The 24,544-nt window shown below is 48.3% G+C and overlaps 1 protein-coding gene across 7 annotated transcripts in view; it reads right to left on the bottom strand.

Moving 5' to 3' along the window:
- MTMR14 (myotubularin related protein 14) overlaps window positions 1-24,544 on the bottom strand; it is a 34,337-nt gene that overhangs the window by 4,753 nt on the left and 5,040 nt on the right. For all 7 annotated transcript variants that reach the window (XR_008233540.1, XM_052777619.1, XM_052777621.1 and 4 more), the window contains 15 exons: window positions 23,884-23,992; window positions 22,770-22,845; window positions 21,973-22,033; window positions 21,289-21,411; window positions 20,682-20,755; window positions 17,011-17,081; window positions 16,338-16,412; window positions 13,834-13,900; window positions 12,723-12,808; window positions 12,345-12,421; window positions 12,058-12,094; window positions 10,509-10,579; window positions 9,836-9,885; window positions 9,477-9,615; window positions 6,810-6,986 (listed from right to left, as the gene is read on the bottom strand). Coding sequence is in view for 6 of the 7 variants with exons in the window: in XM_052777619.1 (XP_052633579.1) it covers window positions 6,810-6,986; window positions 9,477-9,615; window positions 9,836-9,885; window positions 10,509-10,579; window positions 12,058-12,094; window positions 12,345-12,421; window positions 12,723-12,808; window positions 13,834-13,900; window positions 16,338-16,412; window positions 17,011-17,081; window positions 20,682-20,755; window positions 21,289-21,411; window positions 21,973-22,033; window positions 22,770-22,845; window positions 23,884-23,992 (1,293 nt within the window). In the remaining variant the exon portion in view is untranslated. The remainder of the gene's footprint in view (window positions 1-6,809; window positions 6,987-9,476; window positions 9,616-9,835; window positions 9,886-10,508; window positions 10,580-12,057; window positions 12,095-12,344; window positions 12,422-12,722; window positions 12,809-13,833; window positions 13,901-16,337; window positions 16,413-17,010; window positions 17,082-20,681; window positions 20,756-21,288; window positions 21,412-21,972; window positions 22,034-22,769; window positions 22,846-23,883; window positions 23,993-24,544) is intronic.

Genomic DNA, 24,544 nt, shown 5'->3' with positions numbered 1-24,544 from the left:
GAGATCTGCTGGGCAGATAGCAGTGCACCAGCTCCAGCTCTGCTGGGCCAGGTACTTGCACGCTGTCTTCACAGCTAAGAATAGCAGTGGCGCACTGCAGCTGCTCCCCAAGAGACCAAGAGAACAGCTAGAAAGACAGGATCTCCCATAGCAAGAAGGACCTCAGCGAGACTGCAAGGCAAGGGTGGGGGGAGATGCACAGCAGGAAACCTGTTTGCAATCTCGATCTAATTCCAAGCCTGCCATTTAACTAGTCTGATCAATACAGCCAAGCTTGAGAAGTCTGAAACATGGTCCCAAGCTGGCTGCGCAAGTGGAGGAAGGGAAGTCACACAGCTCCTTGCATGTCAGCTTCCCATCACAGTGTCGATGCTCCTGCAGCTGCAGTTTGGGGGTAACACCACTGTCTGGAAGTTCAGGATCTGGAAAGGCATCACAGCAGAAAATGGGAAGAGCAGAGCTTCACCTGCCTTGCACAACTCTTGTTCTCTGGCTGCTCGATGAACTGAAGAGTGAGGTTCAGAGAGGTGCTGTGAGTGTTAAGTATTGGGAGAACCCCTTCTTGCAAAAAGGTGTTTTTCCTAGAGCATGTAACACTGTAGTCGGAACGACAGCATTTCATTGAAAGTGGAACTGCAGCACAGACTCTTAGAAAGACCTTTCGGAGATCAGACAGGGATAACCTTCCGTGGGATGCAAGGAATTTGTAAGGGAAAGGGAGCAGCTGTTCAGTGACATCTACCTCTCTCCCTGCCTTTGGAAGATAAAGCCGAGGAAGTCAGCGTGAATGAGGAGAGCAGGCAGAGTGTTTGGGCCCAGAGCACGGTGCCATGCTGGAAGCACAGCAGGAACAGTGCAGGAAGCCAGGGAGAAGCATAGAGGAACACTGCTTCAGTGCAGAGGGAAGAGGAGGATATCATCTCCCTAAGAGTACAGCACAGCCAGACAGGAAAAACAGGAGTGTCACACACAGTGACAAGAACTTGAGCTAAAGCAGTAAAGAGGTCTATAGGCAACAGGCTTGGGCTGAAAGTAGACAGGGACATGATTCTGTCAGAAAAGTAACAGGTTGCTGAACAGAGGATAGGTTTGGGGTGAGGCAGAAACAAAGGTTTTGAAGAAGGCAAGTCTGGATGACAGAGGAGGGCTTGGGCTATGGCAGGATCTCCAGGTGAAGAGAATTGAGCAGAGCTCTGCAGTTCTCACAAAAGGAGAGTAGTATCAGGAGCCTGCCTAGGAGACTGCCCACGTGGCAAGCAAAGGAGTAAGACATGATCCAGGGCCCCAGAGACAGTAAAAGTGTCCCTCTGCCCAGTATCATCAACCACACTGGCCAGATAAGTCTGTGCTAAAGAAGGTGAGCAGAAAATTATTTCCTGCTTTGGGTGTGTGGCCTCAGCTTCCAGCTGCTGGTCACCTTCCATGGTTGTCAGCTAAGATTAGACTGATCTTACACCACCTCTTGGAGGTGGATCAAGTCACCTCTTGAATCCTTTCTCACACAGGCTGATAAAAGCATCGTGTACCTCCCACAAGACTTGACTCTCAGTGGCTCTCTAGCCCTCTAACCTTTCCTGGGGTCCCGGACCCTGTGAAGCAGCTGTGCAAGCTTAGTCAAGTTACATCTAACCTAATAGCACAGGAGTCTAGGAGTTCAAGGCAGCCAATTCTGTGTCTCGCCTCCAAGCAGCAGAATAAACACTTGTTGATTAACTGAATAAACTGATTGACTCTGCAGTGAGTCCAGGTCATTTCTCTCCTGGCTTAGATATCGGAGCCTAGCCAGCAGAGCTAAGATATCGTGGCAGACTTTCCCCTCTATCCCCAACGCCTTCTCAAGGGAGGCTCCTGAGGAATTGTCACAACCAACAAGCATCTTGAACAGCCTTAAGAGACAGCAGGCGCCAAGGCTGGGCAAGACAGGTGGGGAAGGCATGGAATGGGAAATCTTGTGTTTCCACTGCAAGGGCAGCAGAGCTTCTTCAAAGCTGAGCTTGGCTTGAGACCAAGACCAGATCTCTAGGGTGACTGTATCCCAGTGCAATCCAGTCAATACTACAGCTGAAAGTCTTCCTGTTATTTCTACCCCTGAAGGCTCTTTGTAAAGTCTTGCTGCAGAGGCCCCAAAAGGGCTTCAGTGAGGCCCCCAGGGCAAGTTGGGGCTGCTGGGACACCAGGACCAGTCCCCAAGCCTGTAAGAACAACAGGTTTGCAACACATTACAGCCATGCCAGAGGCTGGCCAGCTGCAAGGGCAGCGTGGAGGGTCTTGGGAAGCAGCCGGACGACTACAGCAAAGCTGACATGGTTAGGGGAGATGAGATACAGCAAGTCTTCAAGTCTCTGCCACAGACATCTAATAGCAGGCAGAAAGAGAATGAAAGTGAGTTTCACACACCCACCTCTTCAGGTCCACGAGTGGGAAGAAACTCCCTCAAAAGTGCAAGATTAACAAAATTAGATTAGCAAAACAGAGATGAGCTGCAAGCTGTTCCTTCACACAAGGAAGGACCTCTAGCAGGCCATAATTGGCAACTCCTAGCCTGGAATGGTTCCTTTTAATTAGGTCAGTGCTTCCCATGCAACATGCTGCACAAGATAGAGTATTTCAGAGCACATGGACACTCGCCTACCAGAGGAGAGCCAATACCGGAGGCACAGCAACAGTCAGGGATCCTTCCCTTTCTTAATACATAACTGAGACGAGTGACAAGTGCCAACAGCTAGGCTCTCATCCTGCCCTGTGCTGCCCCTGCTCACCTGCCATATTTCTACACACCTAGGACTATTTGGGAAGCAGCTCATTTGCCAGCATATGCTCTATGCCTCAAATCGAAGTGTTAAGTAGGTACTGTACACACAGGCACACTGTGGCAACCTGGAGTAAAGGGCAGCCCTTCCCACCTTTGCGTGGGAAATGTTGGCAAGGAGTACTTGGCAGAGAGCTGTATACTGAGAGCCCTGGCTGAATCCCAGGCAGCTATCTACAGGCTGCGTTAGTGCCGTAACAGCCTGAGCAGCCAGTCCTCTGCGAGCACAACCATTTTTGATTGCAGCACAGTCACGTGCCAGCCGGCAAGCCTGTTTTGTGGCATAGTTGTGCAATAATTCCAGAAAACATTCCTGTAAACAATTCCTGTCCTGCTGCGGTCACTACCCCAAGCTGTCAAGTCGCAGATAGAGCTTCCAAGCCAGGTGGCTGTAAGAAGCAAGACACATAGTGAGCATGCAGCCTTATCACTATCAACAAAACACCCAAAGCCAAAGGGCAGCAGCTTCTCTGTCCCTCTCTGCACTCACTGCACTTCCTCCAGACCCACAGCTGAACCATCTGCAGCCCTTTAAGTAAGGGAGTTCTCTGTGGCTGTTGACCAAAGCAGATCCTCCACGATTTAACTCCTGCAGATCTCCACTCTTCAGATCACAGTACTTTGGGTTTTAATTGACTTAGCAAAAGCACATTCAACCAAAGATTATCCAGCTGCTAATCCACATTAGTGCTATGTACACACATGCTAAATCCCTGACAAAGATACAGGGTTTTTCTGCAGTATCATGGGACGCTTAGACTATTAGTGTCAAATGCAAACATGGAACATGGTTTGCAAGCCGCTACCCACTCACACGCAGGGAGTTCAATTCAATGCACACTATCTGCCATACTCAGAGCTCTCTGTAGAACAAGAAGCACCTTGTCCTACTCTGCAAATAATCTACGTAGTATCTTCATGCATGTTTGCCCTCAGCAGATGTGATCTTACCATTGCATTGGGATAAGCTAGAAAGACTGCTAGGAATTTGCCTTTGTACTGCTTTGCCTAACAAGAACCATCCTGGGATTTATGGGTACCCAGGACCTCTGGATCAGATCAGGACTCAGAAGACTGGCTGGTGAGGCGACAGCAGCAGCAGACTGCTGACATGGCCTGGCCAGGAGAGGGGCTTGGCTCCCACTGGTTGACTCAGCATTTACAACTCTTTCCTTTAGGACACCCCAGTTCCCCTCCCAGACCCTGCCCATCTCTCTCTGCTGGCTTGCCTTCCCATTCCCTCTGGGGCTCCCCTGCCTGCCAGCACATGGACTGGGCTGTTTATGAGAACCACCTGAAGGGTGCCTGCTGGCATTTTACAAGCAACCATTTTTCCTCAACTGCTGCTGCAGTGGTTAAGTGTTTTGTTGCTACGGCCACACCACCAGAGGATTGGGAAGTCAAGTACATTAGTTTCATCTTAAGAGCCTTAGGTGTTAACCTGCCAGCAGCACTGTAGGGATAAAGGTATTTCTGGCACCCTGATCAGTCTCTGTGCTCCAGCCTTTCCATCCTAGTCCCACCATTTTTCAGGGGGTGAAGGGACAGAATTTACCTCTCTCTTCCATCACAGATACACTCCTTCTCCACCCCAAGTGGGACTCATCCGTTCCTTCAGGATGGAAAATGGTGGCTGAAGGTACCGCATGGAGCTCACCAGACAAATTCAGACTAACATAGTCCAAGCAGGGAGACCAAAGCCAAGTGGAGTGACATAACCCCTCTCTCTGGAGGAAACATACCATGTTCAGGCCTAAAAAAGCGCAAGCCATATCAGCGTCTAACAAGGCAACGCATTGCTCCTTAGCTAGCAGAGCTGTTAGCAGTGTTACTCCAGGGAAGGCAGGCAGGGCACAGTCTGACCGATTCAGCAATGGACTAGGAGGCAAAGGAGCATGAATGTGCCAGGAGATCTGGATTGAAAGAGAAGCTCATTTCAGCCGTTGCCTTGACAATTCCACCCACTCCCTGCAGGGTCTCTAGGCTTATTTCCTGCAGCCTGCACACCGAGAGGAGCAGGGCAAACCCAGGTGACACCAGAGATGGAGAGCATACAGGTGTACAGTCTGCAGCCAGCACGAGTGTAGGAGGCTAACCATCTTTGCATGCAGCTGATTTCACCACTTTGGTTTCACAATTGATCCCCTTCTCCTGTCCCCTTGGTTCCAGGCTGTGCAAGGTGTTTGCTGCCCATTTATCCCCTATTTCCCCATTATGTACTTTTTTCTAACCCTGCCCTTCATGCTGCCTTGTTCACAAAAGTTAACAGGGATTGGGAATGGACTGGTGCAACTTTGCTGTGCTGAAGGGTTATAAACACTTTGTGCCATGGTAGAAGCTATCATAAAGGTCAGAAAAATGTTTATAGTGGAATTCACAGAATGTTTACCTCTTACAATAATAGAATACTGCAATTCCTTCTCAGGGATATTTATTGGGCATAGGGAAATGCTACCCCCAGGGACTCTGGCCTGGAAGTAACAAGCTTCTCCACCATGCTTGCCTGCTGCCTCAAGCCCTGGGGGTGTTGAACACCTGACACCAATGGGCACTAATATTCCAAAAGCTTATAGACAACTCATCCAGACACAGCCAAAGGAAAGATAATTGCTGGCTTTACCAACTCCGAGCCCCTGGAACGCAAATCCCAGGGACTGTGTGCTCAGCCCCTTCCCAGGGTGCTCTTCTGCCTACTCTGTTTCTCATCTTCACTCTCACAGAGCAGAGTCCAGCTGAAGCATTATAAACTGATTCTTCCACAGCATTGCTGCAAGCTCATTACCAGCTCAGCGCTGAATAGCCTGTTAGGTCTTGGGAACAGCATGAGACCACACACAGGAATTGTGGCACTACCATTGTGAACAAAAGCAGCCCCCAAGACAAGCTGTTTTCTCTTCAGTGTTTTCTTCTCTTCTTGGGATATTTGTTTCACCTTACAGAGAACGTAGAGGTGGGCCCCAGCAACAACTCAAAACCATCCTATTGATCTCTTTCCCCAGGGAGAACAGTTAACATCATTTAAAAAAAAAAACTGTCAGGCAGTGATTATTCTCTGGAATCAAGACACTTAGTAAGAAAGTCTTACAAATTTTCAGTGCTTTACTTGTTTGTCATTTTATTTTCCATGTGATCAGAGAGTACTAAAATTTGGCTGGTGGCTGTTTCTGAAGGGAATCACTAGAAAAAGACTCATCGGAAAACCTGCAGAGACTACACAAGCGTTTGATGCTGTTAACAACAACCTCTTATCCAAGAGCCTCTTTATCCCGTCAGCCGAAACACATGGTGTTTGCTCCACAGGCTCTGCTCTTTCTTCCCTAGCCTAGCTCACCGCTCGACTTTGCCCTACCACAGCAGACTCCAGAAGGGTGCCAGAATATCCTTTGTTATGGCATGAGATTAGGCTGAGGTCCAGGGTCCTCATTCCCCAGTTGCCCAGTGGGAACACACAGCCTTCTAGGTGAATCCTTTGAGCTGGCACAGCGCTTGTAGCTTGCTCCAAGCAGATTCTATTCTGCTTGCCACCAGCACCCAGAATTTTTTCCACCCTGCAGTGTCAGGAAGGTCAGCAGGTGGAAAGGGGGACAGGATAGATGCAGAGTGAGGTCTGCTTAGTCTGGAAGGCTTCCTCCCCCACACAACACAGCCATTTCAAACCCCTGTGGATGCATTTGACAGAGAGGGTGCTGTGAGCTCCAAGCACGCAGGATGCAGAGATGCCAGAGCTCGTTGAGGCATGCGCTGAGGACAGGCAGAACAAACACCTAGCTGTTATCGGCACAGTTCCTCGCTCCTCTAAATGGGCTGAGGCAGGAGTTTCTGTGTTTAATGGCCAGCATTTCACACAAGGTCAGGCTAAAGAGGAACAGGCCTCCTGAGGCTTGTTTGTGGATACAAACACAAGTGCTCTAGGGTTCTCAGAGTCACACAAGTGCAGCTGTGCACTCCCTTTACCAGACACTCATTTTGCTGAGAAATGCTCTACTCCATCCCGTCTCACCTGGACCTGGGCACTTCCAGTGGGCTGCTTCCAATCCTCAGGAAGTTATCAGAATGGGTTGATGAGGAGGAGCTGGAGGATTTGACTTCACCCATTCCTGCAGAAGGCAGCCTATCTTCAGACTGCTGTGCCCTGCTCCAGAGCACAGCTTGTGGTGACGATGCACAGCTCTTCCTCCTGTGGGATGGAGGACTTGGGTGAGAAAGCTGGCTTTCCCACGTACTCCGACTAGGAAGCACTTCCACAGCAGGCTGGATTTTACCCTGGAAGCTACAAGCTCTTGTTCCCACTGAACCTGCCCTCCTCCCTCCCAAGGAATCATGAGTCACGGGCAACTGCTCAGTGACAGGGGTACACTAAGCTCAACCCATCTTAGCCCATTCTTTTATAGATCACCATCCACGTGACCTGGAAATCAGAGACAGGAGAATGCATCAGCCCACACACATACAGCGATTGCTTTGTTTAGTCTAGCTGTAAAAATGCCTCAAGCAAGGGGCCTCCCAGCAGGGAAAGACCATTTCAATCTGCTCTAACTCTACAGAGTGTATCAGCTGAGGAGCTCAGCCCAGGTGGGCATTTGTGTGCACTGATGAGGGTGACAGGGACACACCACCAGTGTTATTTCCCCTTTTAGTGATTCCCTTCAGGCACCACTGACCACACTTTTGACCATGTGCTTAGAGCTGACAGTCACTCCAGATGTAGGTGCATTTCAGTCCTCTCCCTGCCTGTGCTGACAGTCCAGAACTACTCTGGCTTCTTTTCTAGCCAGCGCATTCAGACTTGGGTGTGATTCACTGTCCATTGCTGTGTCAGGCCTTAGCTCACAGTACCATCCAGCTACATGCCAAACAGACACGCATATTTGGGACTAATTCACATCACTGCTGCTCCACATTCAGAAGATTTTCTTTCATACATCCGTTTTTTTTTCTGGAGGACTCCTGAGAATTTTTCCCCTTCTAAAACCACAGTGAATTGGACAAAGACCTCCCTATGTACACAAGTGAAAACGAAAAGTCTAAAGCAAACCAAGTCAAGGAGAAAAGATGCTTTTCTTCCTGGAATCTGGAAGGGCATCTCAACTTTGACTGAGATCTCGAGCACTATCAGCAAGTGCAGCTAAAGAGAGGCTCGTACAGTGGAAAGCACGATAGCCTCTCTTCATTTCTTAAAGTGTCCACCCTCAAACATCACACCACAGCTTCTCTCAAGCATTATTCATCTCATGTTATCGTAATTGCCAACATCTCCAAGCACAGCCTGCAGAAACAGGGTTGTACAGCTAAAAACCAAATGCTTCTCCCTGCGAGACCTCAAGGCTGCCTGTTTTCAGGACAACACAATGAAGCAATCCCCTCCTCTCCCCACTCATGTTATGCACAGCCCAGCTCACCCAGCTTGTAGCAAGCCCTACCTGTTCTCCAGACTACACAGCCACAACAGCCTGCAGCAAGATATCCGGACCAGTCCCCTTGCTAAGCATTCATGGCAAGGTTCACAACCTTCCCTTCTGCAAGCTCATGCTCACAGCATGGGCCCAAACCATCCCCGTGGTAGCAGCAGCTAGCCCCAACACAGCCTGATATCTCCAACAGGAATGAAAGCAAACCAGAGTTAGAAAACATGTCACAAAATCAAGCCCTGATACACACAAATGCAGCAGTTCTCTTCTAGCATGCTCTGACCACTTCACATCTTGTGAAAATCACGTGTAGGTTTTGTGCTGCAGGATCTAGTCTGTATGTCCTGAGCACTCAGAGAAATGTAAATGCTTCCAGTTTACTGCCTCCAGCACAACCCAAATTTAATTGAAAATAATTGCAATATAAAATAGCATCTTCACATGTGCTGAGGGAGAGAAGAGAAAAATTAAACTGAGAGGGGCAACCCTACAGCAAGGTTCTGAAATCCCCAAACAGCACCAGAAACTCCACAAGCAAGCACAACACTCATCCCACAGCAGCAGAGTCACCAGACACCTTCCCCAGTCCCCACTTCCAGACAGCCACCTGCATCCCCAGGCGAGTCCTATGTGACCCTCTATCAATACGGAGCACCGAGAATTTCATATTCTCCCCCAGAAGTATCTCTAAGCTGTGCTGCAGGCAGCAACCTGCTTTCAGCTCATATACCTTGTGCTGTTAGAGAAGCTAAAGTTTAGAGGGGATTATTGGCCACCCAGCCCACCTACTAATTGCAGACACTCCCCTGTATAATCTCTTCCATAAACTGATTAAGCTTCATTTTAGGGCAGCTAAATTGTTTCCACTTTTCCTTGGGGAGGCTGCTGCCAAATGTCATTTTTCTGGTAGTTTGGAACCATCTTTTGAAAGTAATGAAATCTTTTCTGGATTAAGTTTAACAGTGAAACTGGTAAAAATGAAACAAAGCTGCTTTACTCTCATCAGAGGACAAACTTCAGGAGCATCTCTGCAGAAGTGTGACAGTCTTTAACACAGGGTGATCTCCAATTTTTGGTGCAGAAGTTCTGTAGCACACGTTGCAGCAAAGCCTCCGACAGCCAAATTCCTCCCTCCACTGTAAGGAACCCATGCCACAGAGAGCAGAACTGGAGGGCAAGGGACTTCAGAAATATCTTTTCTACTGTGCTCAGAGCCTGCCCCTTTTGTTCTGCAGCCCATTGAGTGGCTATCTCCTCACCATGCTGCTTGAGCCTGTGCTCCTGCTGGCATCAGCTCCACTGCTTCATAAGTGAAGCTCCCAGCTGCTCCAGGGGAACTTTCCATCCCCAGGGAGAAGTCACTGCTCAGACTTGTGGTGCTGCCTCGGTCTCTCTGCTCTAGAGAAAAGAAAACAGAGCTACCTGAAAACCAGCTTGGTCTCATCCACTTTCTCTCCCTTTAAGCAATACAATTCCCATGCGCCCTGGGGCCGTGTTCTTGCGAGGCCCCAAGGGAAGCATACCCATTTGTAGTCAGACTGATGCTGGGAACCCAAGCCCCCAAGCGATCAACCATTACCAGCACCCAGGGGTGCTGATGTTCAGCAGCAGCACTCACTGAGCATGCAGATCTCTTCCAGGGTGAAGCTGGGTGGCAAACTCTTCCTTCTGGGGAAAGACAGACAAAGTTACCTCAGCCACGCTTCAGGCCTGCATGGAAGCTGGCCATAGCCAGATCTCTGTAGCACATGACGGATCAGAGCAGTGGGGAATTAGCTGTGCAGGGACAGAGGGGAGGGGATGGGGCCAGTGTGCAGTATCTGACTCTCCTACAGTCCCAACCCACGCATCCTGTGCTTTGAGAGGGTGGCAACAGGCAGACGTGCTTATTCAGAGCCTCCAGGGTGGGCTGTATTTCTTTCTGCCCCTCCTGAAATAGGAAGGGGTTAATGTTTAGCAGTCTGTTAAAAACCAGCCACCCCACTCCCCCCAGCAGTGCCTGATGGAGCTTGCTGCGCAGCCTGCTTGAGCCAGAGCACACATCTTTGGGTTCATCCGTGCTAAAGCAGCTACGGACAGTCATTAAGCAGAGAGCACACTTCAGCATGGACAATTTTTCAGAGCACAACATGGCACCTCACAAGCCTCGGCCCCATTTTGCAGCCTTCAGAGTGCAGAATAAATTAAAGAAAACTGGGCCAGGACACCAGGGCTTCCATCTCCCCAAAGAAACAGCACTAACAAGCTCCTTGGCTCTGCAGCCCATGCAGCAGCAGGCACAGGCTCCTTACCTCTGCGACTTCACAGCAGAGAACTCCTCAGAGGTGATGTGCTTCAGAAAATTGAAGCAGAAAAAGAAAATCTGAGCAAAGGGAGAGAGAAGAGCGGTTCAGGGATGAACCCGAGGCTCCATGCAGCCTCTTATCTTGGTGGGGAGGTGCTGGTAGGAAGGAGATAGCAAGAAATCTGCAGCTATCAGCCTCCAATGTGCCATGGGCTGCCACCATCCCATCCTGAGCCTTCTCTTACACGTTAAACTGACCCTCTCTTCCCTGCCACGGGGAGGCCCAGAAAGGAAGGTGTACGACAAGTCTCCTTATCAGTGCTTTGCACACATGCCGCAAGCACACGGCAGGTACTTATGCCATCAGTGCAGAATGGAAAAGAGATGGCTCCCAGCAGCTGCTTATAACCCCGGGTAAGCAGCAAACCCAGCAGGACTAGCAGGGTTAGAGCCGCATGCTCCACGTCGGCACCACAGCTGTATCACACCTGGAAGCATGCGGTACCTGCAGCATCTGTGGTCCCAAGCTTGTGCCCTGCCACACACCAGTCTGCCCTGTGGCATTCACCCCACTGTGTCTCTGCCACCCCATCTACCTGCACAGAGCTGAGCCCTTCTCCTCCTGCAGTAGGGAATAGAGAGTTCTAGAGGCAGCCACGCACCCTCTCTCCTGCTGCAGCTACTGACTCCACCCTTGGCCAAGCAGGCACCAGAGCAGAGCAGAGCTGCCAGGCTTGAGCTAGCAGAGCTCTGGGAAAGGAATGAATGGGAGGAACGACACTAATACAGGGGTCCTGGACCCCTGAAAGATGGAAAATAGGCCAGGGTACCGGCTCTGCTGTTCACAGACAGGGGATTCCCTAGAGAGGTGAGAGTCTGAGGAGCAGGGGATTAGCAACAGGATTAAACATACTCCCCACCTCTTGATTTCTACCCAAACCCAATATTGCTCTATACTGCAACTATAGTCAGAGCAATCATTTTTTGCTGTTAAACAGTGAAAGATTCGAAGAGAATTAGTTCCACCAATCTTAACTGCCTCCCAGACCCACCTGTGCACCCACAGATACACCCCGCCAAATACACACACTGGAACCAGCACAAGCTGCTCCATGAGCCCGTGATGACATGCAAGCCACATGCAGCTGCAGCACCCGTGCAGGAGGGCTGGCACTCAGGGCAAGCAAACAAGACTATACAGCTTTATTTCCAAGCTCCCAGGAGTCACACGCCTTAAGAATCTCTTCTCATTGCTGAGCTGAATAGCCAGTCCTAGCACCCTTTCACCAGGGGACTGAATAGCACAGCAGAGAGACTGGCAGGACTGACACCCACCAAGCAAACTGTAGCCTGAGAGAAAAGCATTCCCACACCTTATGCACCAGGAATTGTTGGGGCAAGGCTCCTACCTCGTATTTCCAGCACCTGAACAATCTTTTTAGGGCCCAGCCAGACCACTGATATTACCAGAAGCAGGCAGTGAACGCCACTACCGTAAACAAGTACCCTGAGAACAAAAACCAGTGCTCAGTCACTGCCCCAGACTAGACACTCACCTCTTCTCCTTTACTGAGTCGATCGACTAACATGTGCCTGGAAAGAGAGCAAGGGAAGCTCAGTCACACACCGGAAGCCAGAATCAGCAGAAGAGCACAAGCTGTCAAGAATGGCCAGAAGCCTGAGCTTCCAGGTAAAAAAAAGGCATCAGCCCCTCTTGTCACAGCTCACTGGGAGCTGCCCCAACATCCACCTTTGGCTGCGAGCAAACACCAAAGATGACCCCCTGAAGGCTTCTCCCCGGCTGTGCAGGGATGCATATGCGAGTAAAACTTAGTGTGCCTACCCAAAGAGAAACCAGTCATAGGCCACCGTCAGGTAGAGAATCTCAGACGGCTCCAGGGACGCGTGGATCAGCCCATCCTGCAAAGCAAATGACCACAGCCTTCAGGCAGCAGCCCTAGGGATCAGGACTTGGGAATTCATGATCTACTGAAAACTGTCATGGTGATCCAAGATGCCCAGCTTGCTCTAGCTGCCTGTGATACTGTGTCTGATGGCAGGACAGCACGTTGGGCTCCACATCAAAGCCGATCCACACCCTCTCTGAAGCCATGATAGCCAAAAGGAACATTAACTGCTCCACCACCGCTTTCTGGTGACACAGTCACACACCCTCCAAGCAATCACCCCCAGAAGCAGAGCAGGTCAGCCAGGTACTCACAGCCCATAAGGAGAGGCGCAATAAGGAGATGAAGAGAGGAGTTCGATCCCAGCCGGATATACAGTGCACCAGGAGCCCACTGTCATCTGTTCCAGGCAAGGGTAGGAAGGAGAAGGAAAAAAAGGATGTTGCAACAAGAGCAATGACTTTTCTTCGTGGCAGATCTGTAGAGACAAGCTACCTTCCATCCTCACAACCCAGGCTCAAGAGCAGAGCTCAGCCAAGCCAGAACATTTTCTCTTGAATACAGGAGCCAACAAATTGCTCGGAGTGTCCTGGGTTGTCAGCAGCCCCAGCTGATGTGCTGTCCTGGTCCTGACAGTTGCTCAGGACATGAAGTCACTAGGTATGAACATCACTTTGCTACTCAGAACATATACCTACCCAGTTGCAATGCACTATCATGATTTATCCCCACATCAGAGAGAAACCTGCTCCAACTGAACACTTTTCCAGTCTCACCAACCTTCCTACTGATACACATTGAGCAGAGGCACACACACAGGGCACAACTCCTACACTCTCCAGAAAAATCGCAGTGTGTCCCAACACAGGTACTGCAGGAGAGTCTGTAGTTGGCCATGCTGGCAGAGCCAGCCGTGGCTCCATCTATCCAACAGTGCTGGGTACTAATTCACAGTGCCCAGAGGGAATGGGATGCCAACATAGGGCAATATACACCCTTCAGAGTTTGGGTGGCTGTGATGACAGAGGATGGAAGGGGCTCTTAAATAGGCACCTAATGAGACCTTTGGTTGGAGGGACAAAACACAAGTGTCCAGCAAAATAAGAGCAAGAGTCAACAAACAGAGAACAAATGTTTCTTCTCTTCAGCTTTAAAGCAGTAAAACATTAGATAAAGTTTTCAGATGTCCCTCCATTCCTGGTAGGAGAGAGTTTTCAAGGAATCAGCAAGTCCCTCTCTAAGAGGGGAGCTGGAGCCCTAAGATGCTAGGACCATCACCCTGTTTTGAAGGGAGAGCAGTGAAGTTCTCTGTAGTGACTCTTCTGTATCGGGAACTGATCCACAGTGGCACTAATACCATCAGCTGTTCTTCCAGAGAGGGCAACTGCTCCAGTTAAACTGCTGGGAGCAAGGAGTTTGCCTTACCATCACTATTGATGATGGAGATCAGCAGCTTCAGGTAGTTCTGTGTCTGTTGTACAAGGTCCCAGCTCTACAGAAAGAGAAATGTGGATGGTAAGGGTCTTCCCACAGCAAAAGACTGCTCTGCAGCTCAGACCCTGCCATGCTCTTGACTCTATCCAGAGCAACAGCAAAGCAGAAATAACCCCTGGCTATTCCTCAGTGACAGACCTTCCCCTTGGTGCTCTAATCAATCCCCCCATCCTCTGAAAAAGGCAGTCGGGGACAAAAGACCAGGCAGGGGAAAAAAAAAAAACCCAAAGCGCAGTCTCTACTGTCTGCCTGGCTGGCACAGAACCTGCATGCCTGCAGGCCCAAAGCTCCAAGCAGACCATGCTCAGAGAGACTAACGTGAGCCAGCAAACACCTGCAGAGCACTGACCCAGTTCTGCAGCCCCCTGCACGCGTGCACTTTACCAAATGACTCAGCAGCCATGTTACAGCTGTGTATGTGATACAAGTAGCACGATGGGGTAAGCAAGCCAAGGTCAGCAGCCCGTTCCCACAACCCAAGCGCTTTGCTAAAAACTCTCTGGCCCTTGTAAATGGCCCCAGCAGGCTGCCTGCGGAGGGCTGACCCACTCCCAGCTGCTCCAGACAGGCACTGGACTTCTGCAGTAATGCCCAAGTAGCTGCAACACCACAGAAGGGCTCTGAACTCAGAGACCTCCAGCACTACAAGAGATGCAGATGAAAAACATCACAGCAAGCTCAAGCATGCCACTCTCAACCACTGTGTTGTGAGAAGATGCAGGGAATTTCAGTGGTCTGATCAGAGCCAGAACTAGCTCAACGAAAATAGGATATCACTGGCAACAAAAAGGCAAGGAGAGGGACACGTGTTTCATTGTGACAGTGTTAGTGGTATAAGTGACATCTGACCGCCAGCAATAGAACACTTGCTGTGTGCTTGCATGTGCGCACATGTGCGCGTAACCACACTTAAGACTACTGTCAGACAAAGAACATATTGCTCTGCGGTGAAGCCTGCACAGCAACAAAAGAGTAGGGAAATGGGGAACACGCTCAGCCTGGGGCAGAAAAACACACACTTCCAAAGTCTTTTATGTGCCTAATTCAACCCTATCTTGTGCTTACGCCAGAAGGAATCATCTAATCATCCAGTCTGATCTCTCTATACCACAAACCAGAAAGTTTTGTTCAGTTACCCCAAATACAGCCTGAAGCTAGCACTTGGCAACATCTCTGCCCAGAGAAGCACCTCAACTAGGGGTGACAGCTCATTGCTCCTTTGGCAGCATGTTCCAACAGATCATCCTCAAAAATAACAAGCAAGACTACTTTTCCTTATTGAAGGTCTGATTTCAGACTGCAGATATTGCTTCCTGTGCAGCTTTTCTTCCTCAGATTGAAGAGTGCTTTAGAATTAGTATTTTCTCCCTGCAAATGTACTTACACGTTAATCAAGTCAACCCTCCGTCACCTTTGTGATTAGCTAAACAGACTGAGAACTTCAGCGTTAAGTGAAGCACCTTCTCCAGTCCTCAGATCATTTCTGCATCTATTTATTACACCCTCTTCAATTTTTAATATCCTTTTAAAAATACTGGCTGCTCAGTATTCTAGTGAACAAGTTTCTAGCCATAAACAAGCTATGGTCCCATTAGTTCTGCTTCAACACTGCAAGCTACTTTTCTGTGATTCTGCTTATGCTGGCACTTAAACATTATTTACATCACTGACTGACAAACACTGGCCCAGCATGGGGAGCTCCGCCAGTTCTGTGGTGCTTCCAGCCACAGAGCATGAGCGTGACATGCTCCAGCACAGTCAATCATCACAAAACCTGGGGGGATTGGTAGGTCCACTGATGTGTGAAATGGAGCACACTAATCAGCAGAATAACGTGAACCTCCCTGACGTGAACAGACTAAGGTAAACCTTGAAGCTTGGGCAAACATAAGAGTTCAATTATCATTTGCAATGCTGTCACAGTAATAAGGAATGGAGACACACTACGGTCAACTATGATTTTCTAGTCTTCTCCCACAGGACAGGCACCTTGCACACCCATGAAGAAGGTGCCTAGTCACTTGGCTACTGCTCACATTAGGGAAGGCTGACCTCTCTCAAGACTCTCCACAGCCAAGGAAGTCTGCCCACCGCAGGCACATGCCAAGCTAAGATTGTGAACAAGTAATACTGCTTTCCGTTTCCTCGCATGTTCCTTACCTTTGTTAGCAACATATCTCCCTAATGGACTGTAAGCTTTACACAAGCTACAGAAAAAGATTTGACCAAGCTGCCTCAGGACACACCAAGCCATGGAGCTTTTGGGTAGAGGATTTCCACAGCCATTCTGAACAGTCAAGTAAGCAGCCTTGCTCCCACTGGGATGGTATGAAGTGAGCCAGATTACGGCAACAGGAGCAAGTCAGACTTCAAATCTATACTGATCCTTTCTGAATGAATCTCTGACGTTCCACAGAGATGCCTGCTTTGCTCACCTGGTATTCGCTCCAATCAATATTCAGAGATTGGGTCAGAGAGACTGGGATACTTAATGGAGCATCTACGTAATCCTGCAAAAAACCCAAACACAATTGGTCAGAGAAAAGCCATGACTTGAAGGCAGTGAGTTCCAGAAAAAACTAAACAACAAACGCCAAACGGTGCATCTAGAAGAAAACGTCTCAGCAAAGCATCTTTGGATGCAAAAACCTAAAGTGGTAAGAATTAACTCACAGCCTCTTAGAAGGACTAGTGGACAAGAGGAGCTTTTCTGTGCTCCCAACAGTGGAAGTCAGGGACAAGGCCTGTTAGTTTCTGAATTCCCCTACGGCTGCTGCACTCAACTGTCTCCCTCAGCAGGAGACGGAATATGAAGACAGAACTGAGAACAGAGGCTATCAGTAAGACATCAAATTCAAAAACAGGAGCAACCCATACCCCCCATGAGAGATCAAGCATCTTGGGCTTCAGGACCACAATTCATTTATTTTACATATGAATTTTACAATGAGTAATGTAGTACATTCACTATCTGTTTTGTCTGTCCTGTTGGTTTCCTCCTTGTGATCAGAAATAAGCACATAACACATACACCATCGCTCAGGAACTCTGAGGCAAGACTTAAGCCCAGTAAAGCCCACAGCTCTACATTTTGTAACATCCATGTACCTGTTTCCAGTTAAATATGAGACCTTCAGCTGTATAATCCCGGTCTTTGTACTCCTTAAAAAATTCACAGCCTGCAAGAAAAAGAGATAATGAACAACCGTTCAGCTAACTGATATCTAACAACTGAAGTGCCCCGTGGGACTGGAAGTGCTGGCAGCCCCGGGCTCCAGAGCACCAAACCAATCAAAACTGCTGCCTGCGGGAAGAGAAGAGCGGTAATCATTAGTACAGTGTGCAGCACGGCCTCCCAGCAGCAACAACCCAGAGCACTCAGCAGTGAACACACTCGCACAGCAAAGGACAAGCTCCAAACACACAGCAAATGTGGAGTTTGAGGGACTGATTTCATTCTTTCCCAAACAAGAGGTTTCACCAAGGAGCTATGCTTTCCAGGGCCACTGGCTTTTGCACACATCTAAGGCATCAGCCTGACACGCTAAGTGAGAAGGAACCAGCAAAAGGAGGGGTTGGCAGAGCCCTGGGGAAAGCCAACTTTCGCAGGGCATCTGCTGCAGGTAACAAGAAAGGGGTCTGTCAGCGACAGCTGTGATTTCTCTCACATTTAAGTCTCCGCTTTCAAACACGCGAATTGCCCTATCTGAAGGAAGCAGGTACATAACCACTACAAAGGTTTCCCCCAAGCCTTCCCCTCCTGAAGTCTGTCCTTTGGCTCTGTTCTTCTCAACCAACTATTTGAAGTCTCTGCTGCAAACTGCAGTCACTTAGTCACAGCTGAGCAGCACTATTAGCACTGCGGCTGCCTGCAGGCTACACAAAACACCTCTCCCAATGTACTGTGTATGCCCCAGCAGCTCCACAGTGCCCACATTACCAAGACACCCCTGTGCCAGGCACTGAACACAGGCAATGATTCCTACCCTGCAAGTCACAAGTGACTCCAATGGTGGAAAAAAAAAAAAAAAAAAAATCTTTGTGTGAGGACAGGACTAGCCCTCAAAACCACACAGTCAGGAAGCAATCTGTCAGTTGAGATTTAACTCCAATTTAACAGTGGCTTAAAGCAAAGAATGGGGGATTATGGCAGTAAGTATTGGCATCTACAAATGCCAACCACCAGTCAAATGGAAAAGAGGGTTTTTCTGCACTGCAAAGCACAAAAGCTTCTACAGATACCCCATTTTAACCCAAATCTTTCACCCTACACGGTTATTACTCTTTGCTGGGTAAAAAACTGGCTGGATGGCCAAGCCAAAACAGTAGAGGTGAATGCAGTTAAATCCAGTTGGCGGCCAGTCACAAGTGGTGTTCCCCAGGGCTCAGTACTGGGGCCAGTTCTGTTTAATATCTTTATCAATGATCTGGATGAGGGGATCGAGTGCACCCTCAGTAAGTTTGCAGACAACACCAAGTTGGGTGGGAGTGTTGATCTGTTTGAGAGTAAGAAAGCTCTACAGAGGGATCTGGACAGGCTGGATCGATGGGCCAAGGCCAATTGTATGAGGTTCAACAAGGCCAAGTGCCAGGTCCTGCACTTGAACCACAACAACCCCATGCAACACTACAGGCTTGGGGAAGAGTGGCTGGAAAGCTGCCTGGCAGAAAAGAACCTGGGGGTGTACAGATGGCTGAATATGAGCCAGCAGTGTGCCCAGGTGGCCAAGGCGGCCAATAGCATCCTGGCCTGTATCAGAAATAGTGTGGCCGGCAGGAGCAGGGAGGTGGTTGTTCCCCTGTACTCGGCACTGGTGAGGCCGCACCTCGAGTACTGTGTTCAGTTTTGGGCCCCTTGCTACAGGAAAGACATTGAGGTGCTGGAGCGTGTCCAGAGGAGTGCAACCGAGTTGGTGAGGGGCCTGGAGCACAAGTCTTATGAGGAGTGGCTGAGGGAGCTGGGGTTGTTTAGTCTGGAGAAAAGGAGGCTGAGGGGAGACCTTATCGCTCTCTACAACTGCCTGAAAGGAGGTTGTAGCAAGGTGGGGGTCAGTCTCTTCTCCCAAGTAACAAGTGATAGAACGAGAGGAAATGGCCTCAAGTTGTGCCAGGGGAGGTTTAGACTGGATATTAGAAAAAATTTCTTTACTGAAAGGGTTGTCAGGCATTGGAACAGGCTGCCCAGGGAAGTGGTGGAGTCACCATCCCTGGAGGTATTTAAAAGACGGGTAAATGTGGTGCTCAGGGACATGCTTTAGTGGTGGACTTGGCAGTGCTAGGTTAACAGTTGGACTTGATGATCTTAAAGGTCTTTTCCGACCTAAACGATTCTATGATTCTATGTCTGGACACTGCCTCGCTCACCAAAGACAACAGGATCTCAGAATAACTTTAGAGACAAATTACAAACCAGAAATTCTTTCAATGCAAACCTGAAAACATCATTAAGAATGTATCACGGCATTTGGCCAGTCACTAGAGGGGCTGCTGATCCTTAGATGTGTATGCCTTAGATTTAACAGAATGACAACATTCCCCTGTAGACCAGCACTGCTGAAATCAGGCAACATCTGCAGGAAGAATTTCCAGTTTTGTAAGGTTTACCTCTAGCATGGCAGTGAAGAGCTGCTAAAAGAAAGCAGCTGTCCCAGATGGAAGAAGAGGAAGGACCATCACTGAATATTGCATACAATACACAGATCCCCATACAGTAACAACTCTACAGCTTAACTCTATAGAGAGTCACTTCTTCCTCATTCTTTACAAACCCTACAGAAGACCTGTGTACACTGTCTCTCTCATGTTCTAAGTTTGGTGAGGCATATGGCAGCAACATATACCTGTGCCATGTGCTATAGAAAGCAGTAATACTCTTATTTCTGCACACATTGGCAATCTGCATAGCAAGCCTGATATAAATCTTCATGCAGCTTCTCTGAATTGTCCCTAATTTCTGTATGAAAGGAAATATACTTTAAAAAAAAAAAAGTTTAAGGGCAACAACTAGTAATCAAGGAAAAGTCTGGGTTTGGATCATCCACAACAGTTTTGTTGGGTTTTATTTTGGTTTTTTTTTTTTCTCCTCTCCCTTTCTTTGTGCGCAAGGGAGAAAGAAGAGTCCTTTCTTGCAGACAGACCTCAAACACAGCAGTCTCATATCCAATCTTGCCATCGACCCTGACATCAGCAGGCAGGCAGGCAGCAATATTCAGCTCATCTTTAAGAGTGCAGCAAGTGACCCAGCAGTTGGTTGCTAGGCACAGGGACTAATATAGCCAGGGAGACAGGCTGGAGTGGTCTGCATCTCAGCCATACACTGCAGGCTCAGGTAAAGAGTTCTGCCTAGCACTGAGGGTATCTTACAGTCATGCTCTGGAACACTAGGACTAGAAAATACTCTTAAGAATTGGGGTTTTACATAACACAGAGCAAGATATATATATTTTGCACCAAGTAGTAGTTTGGAGTTGCAGGGGTGTCAAAGGCCATCTTAACCCAGCTCCACCTCTGGGACTTTTTCTCCACGTTCGAATTAATTAGAACTGCTGAGAAATTATTTTGCCACCTCAAAGAGTGCCTAATGCTGACTCACACCGCCAGAGCATCCAGATCCGTTACACTGTTCTCAGTTTAAAAGAGCTTCTCTCCACAGGGAGCATAGGAAACATTCAGCAAGCCACAGTCATTTCACCACACACAACACACACAGGTAGTTCCCAGTCCCCAGAAACGGATTGTCACCTGTCCCTTGGGAGTCCCTCTAGACATCAGTCCTGTACCTGGATATGGGATGGAGAGAAGCATGAAATCAGCATAACGTTGAGCTTTGTCCACCTTCTCAGAAGACGTCACACTGCACAGGACAAGAGGAAAACAGCAGACATTTGTAGAGTATTTTTCATGGAGATACTAGTGCCCAAAAAGCTACCTGTTGCATCTCCCTGCACAATGACCTGATTCAGTAGTGAGCAGGGGCAGAACTTACTCAACACGTGCAAATAAACAGGTATAGCCCCAAACCACTAAAACTTTCCTCTGAGAGAAATACCAGGAGAAACAGCTCCCTCTGTTCCTATACACAAGAAGAGGGCTCCTTTACTCTCCCCTTTCTGCAGGGTTGACTGTCATATCACTGCAAGCTCTACAGAGAAAACCTACTCAGACTGCAGAAGACAGATGAAAACAGCTATCTTGCCCATTGATACAGCTTCCTCTGGCCTAAAACGTTGGGGTTCTCTTTACAGCATCAACTAACTGATCCTGCTGTAGTACTCTTTCAGGAACTGCTCGCAGGATGCTGAGAGCATGGCCAATAGCAATTCACATGTAAGGGCTACACTAGATACAATCCAAAGCCTGCAGAAAAACAAATGAAGCCAGACTCACTTCAAGCCAAACTTCACCTTCTTGTTTTCCACCATCAGGTCACAGATATATCGGACAGACAGGTATCGAAGCAGCTTGATGTCGTGCCCTCTGACCTTGTCAAACAGCTGGGAGTCTGCATTTCTGCAAGACAGAACAAGGCAAAGCAAGATGAGCATGGAAGACTGACCACATTGAGTCTGATTCTTTGCACAATACTGCCACAGTTCTTCCCTGAACCGCTTCTAGCCATAAGCCACAAAGCATGAGCCTTGTCTCCACAGGTCAGAGCCAGATCCTGCAATGAACTGGTACTGCAAACTTTGTGTTTAGGGTCCCTCCCCTCCCCGTCTTACTCTGTTCTGCAACAAGCACGTAAGATACAGAACAATTTCTCCAGCCTGGAGATGTACTTTTTGATGAAGTAAGCACGTCTGTGTAATTCAAACACCTTTTTAAATGGCTCTATATATTCCTGTCTCCAGCCCGTCCCTCTGCCAAGAGATTAGCAGGCTTCAGCTACACTGGGTTCAGCCAGCCATTAGCATTCAAGACTCTTTTTCAAAAGGAAAATAATGCTTCAAGCTTGGTGATGGTCTCAAGCCTGGACCCAAAGCCCAGCCTAGGAAAGAGCAGACTTGCGTGGCTGAGCCAGTCAGCTTTGGTTCAAGCTTCCTTTTCCCCATCCCAGTGATGCATACAAACCTAAGTGCAGAATCGTCCTCTGAAATGTCTTCTGCATCTGCCCAAGCATCGTCAGAACCTCCTGCAAGGAAAGCATTAAGAACTGGAGCACGTGTAAACCAACTCAATCCCCAATCTGACAAGACATGCCCGCACCCAAAAAGGTCATGGTTTGGTGCCCTCTCTCCACACATAAGTGCTCTCAATAGTTCCCCATATTTTGTCTTCCTGAAAAGCCCATTTTCTAACATAGCCCACTCTTCCCTTGTCATTGCAAAGGACCCAGGCAGGTCAAACCCGCTACTGACAGCCAGCGGGACACCCCAATAGTGCTACACAGTGCTTTGTTAAGCCAAGCTTCAGCTCCCACACTACAGATGCCCCATACTCCCCTGAAGAGCTTTCCCTAGAATCCAGTATATCCCACCATTAGCAGGATTTGACTCCCAATGATTAGCCAAGCAACAGCAAGTTCTTATCCTCTTTCTTCCATTATTCCCAACCCCGATGTTTGGGAATCAGTACTCTGAATCCTTTGGGCTGCCTTACTTGCCTACATACTTCCCATAACTCACTCTTCAGCCTCAAGTTCTTTTGTCACTGCTTCTTATGAGCTACGACACTTTGTCCTGTAGAACGGTGCTTGGAAATGGACAGGAGACTTCAGTCTTTGCTCTATTACGGAAGACCTGATAGAAGCAGGTCCATGCTAGAGCTCTGTATCGGCTCTCAGGAAGAGCTTGCTCTCGTGTGTAGATCACTGTCCCAGCACTGACCAGCCTTACCAGGCAGACAGTGACAAATGGCTCCTCACTCACCTGAGAAGATATAGTTGTAGCCAGTGCGCCCATAGAGCTCTCCCCAGCCAGCCAGTGTGGCAGATCTGCAAATATGCTGGAGGAAAATTTTGTTATTAACCACGCATGCTCCAGGAGTCTTTCCCTTATCAGGTCTCTGGCCTATTTGCTGTCACGTTACATAGAACTAGTTAGTACCTACAGCTACCACCTCTCGGCAGTCTCCCCTGCAATTCTGGTCCAGATCAAGTTCTCCAAACACATCAAACTCCCAAGTGCCTTTATCTGTAGCTAGTTTTTAAATCACATTTTCATCTCCACTTCTCCAATTCACTAATACAGTCAATTCCTGCCAAGTTAGCAACATCCATGCTCTGCTAATACCCTGCTTGAGCCTTATTTCCACATTCCTGTGGATAAGATTATGGATGGTCCCAGTACGACTCTAGGCAGTTCACTCCTGCAGAAAAAGGTCAGCAGGTTCAGCCCACGATAGCTTCAGTCAAGCTAGATTAAAATTGTCACAGGTATGATTTTGCTATTCACAGTGTTTCTAAATTGAACTAAGAAAACGGAATTAAGCTACTTAAATTCTAAATGAGACTACTCCTACAGGGCTGCAATACAGTTTAAGTAATCCACATAAAAATTAATCTAATTTCACTTTCTTACAGATCCCCTTGCAGACAAGCCCACACATTCATAAGACCATTTATGCAATCTTGCCTCCCCAGGGAACAGACAAGGGAAACTTCTTTTTAGAGAGAAAAGTTATTCAAATGGAGCTTACTGCTGGGAAGAGTAAGGGGCAGAAAGTGACAATAATTGTCTTTCCCCTCTCAAAGACCAAACACCATTGGTCCTTCAGAAGGGACATACATATGGAGAAAATGTTAGCTCTTTGGTGCAATGCTCATGACATTGTGGGGTAAAATTACCTGAAGTCCCCACAGATGATTTACGCAGCCTAGACAGCAAATGCTACCTGCTCCTGCAGGCTGCCTGCTTGTACCTAAGAACAGATTTTTACAGCATTTGGAAAGGTGACAACCCACTGAAGACGTGGCTGCACAGTTCAAATGGCAGGGAGAAAGGTCATTTTCTAAGTTAAGACAGGTAACCCATGAAGCTTTACCTTTCCCTTGTACAGAATGACTGGGCAAACAAATCGTCCTCTACACCTCGCCATCTTACTTCGGTTGATAAGGTCTTGCAGTTTGCCAACCTGCACAGTGCTCTCAAACCTAGTGGACAGAGATTCAGTTCAGTACACAGAGCATCTTCTCACACATCTTTCAGCGAAGCTGCTACAGACACCCTGGGCTATAATGCCCATCCCTTTCACCTAGAAGCCAGCTCTGAAGTTAGCAAGCAAGAGGACACTTCTTTAAGAATTGCTTCCGCTGCTATACAAGAAGTATGGATGCTTTTCTGTCTCCTTTATTTTGAAAGACCAGCTGCACTGTATACGACAGCGAGCATCTTTAGGAGCTGGCATGAGTACTGTCAGAATGGTCTGCTACAGACTAACACATGGATTACTAACGAAGGACTACCAGAGTAAGCCAGTGTCTACAAAAACAAATGTTCTGCTTTCCTCCCCACCACCTTTCCATCAAAAAGAAGATCAGCACTACCGTCAGAGTGAATTCACTATCAGAGTGATAATTTTGCAAGGAAAAATAAATAAAATCCAGAATCAAAACTTGAACACTCAACGAACCTTAGTTCTGGTCACTTGAGCATTTTTGCTGCTGGGTAATTAGACAACTGTCTGTAAATCAGCTAGCAGGGTA

The sequence above is a fragment of the Harpia harpyja genome, chromosome Z, assembly GCF_026419915.1.
Source record: "Harpia harpyja isolate bHarHar1 chromosome Z, bHarHar1 primary haplotype, whole genome shotgun sequence".
NCBI lineage: Eukaryota > Metazoa > Chordata > Aves > Accipitriformes > Accipitridae > Harpia > Harpia harpyja.
The sequence above is the reverse complement of the archived record's forward strand: the minus strand, read 5'-3'. Positions and strand labels throughout refer to the sequence as shown.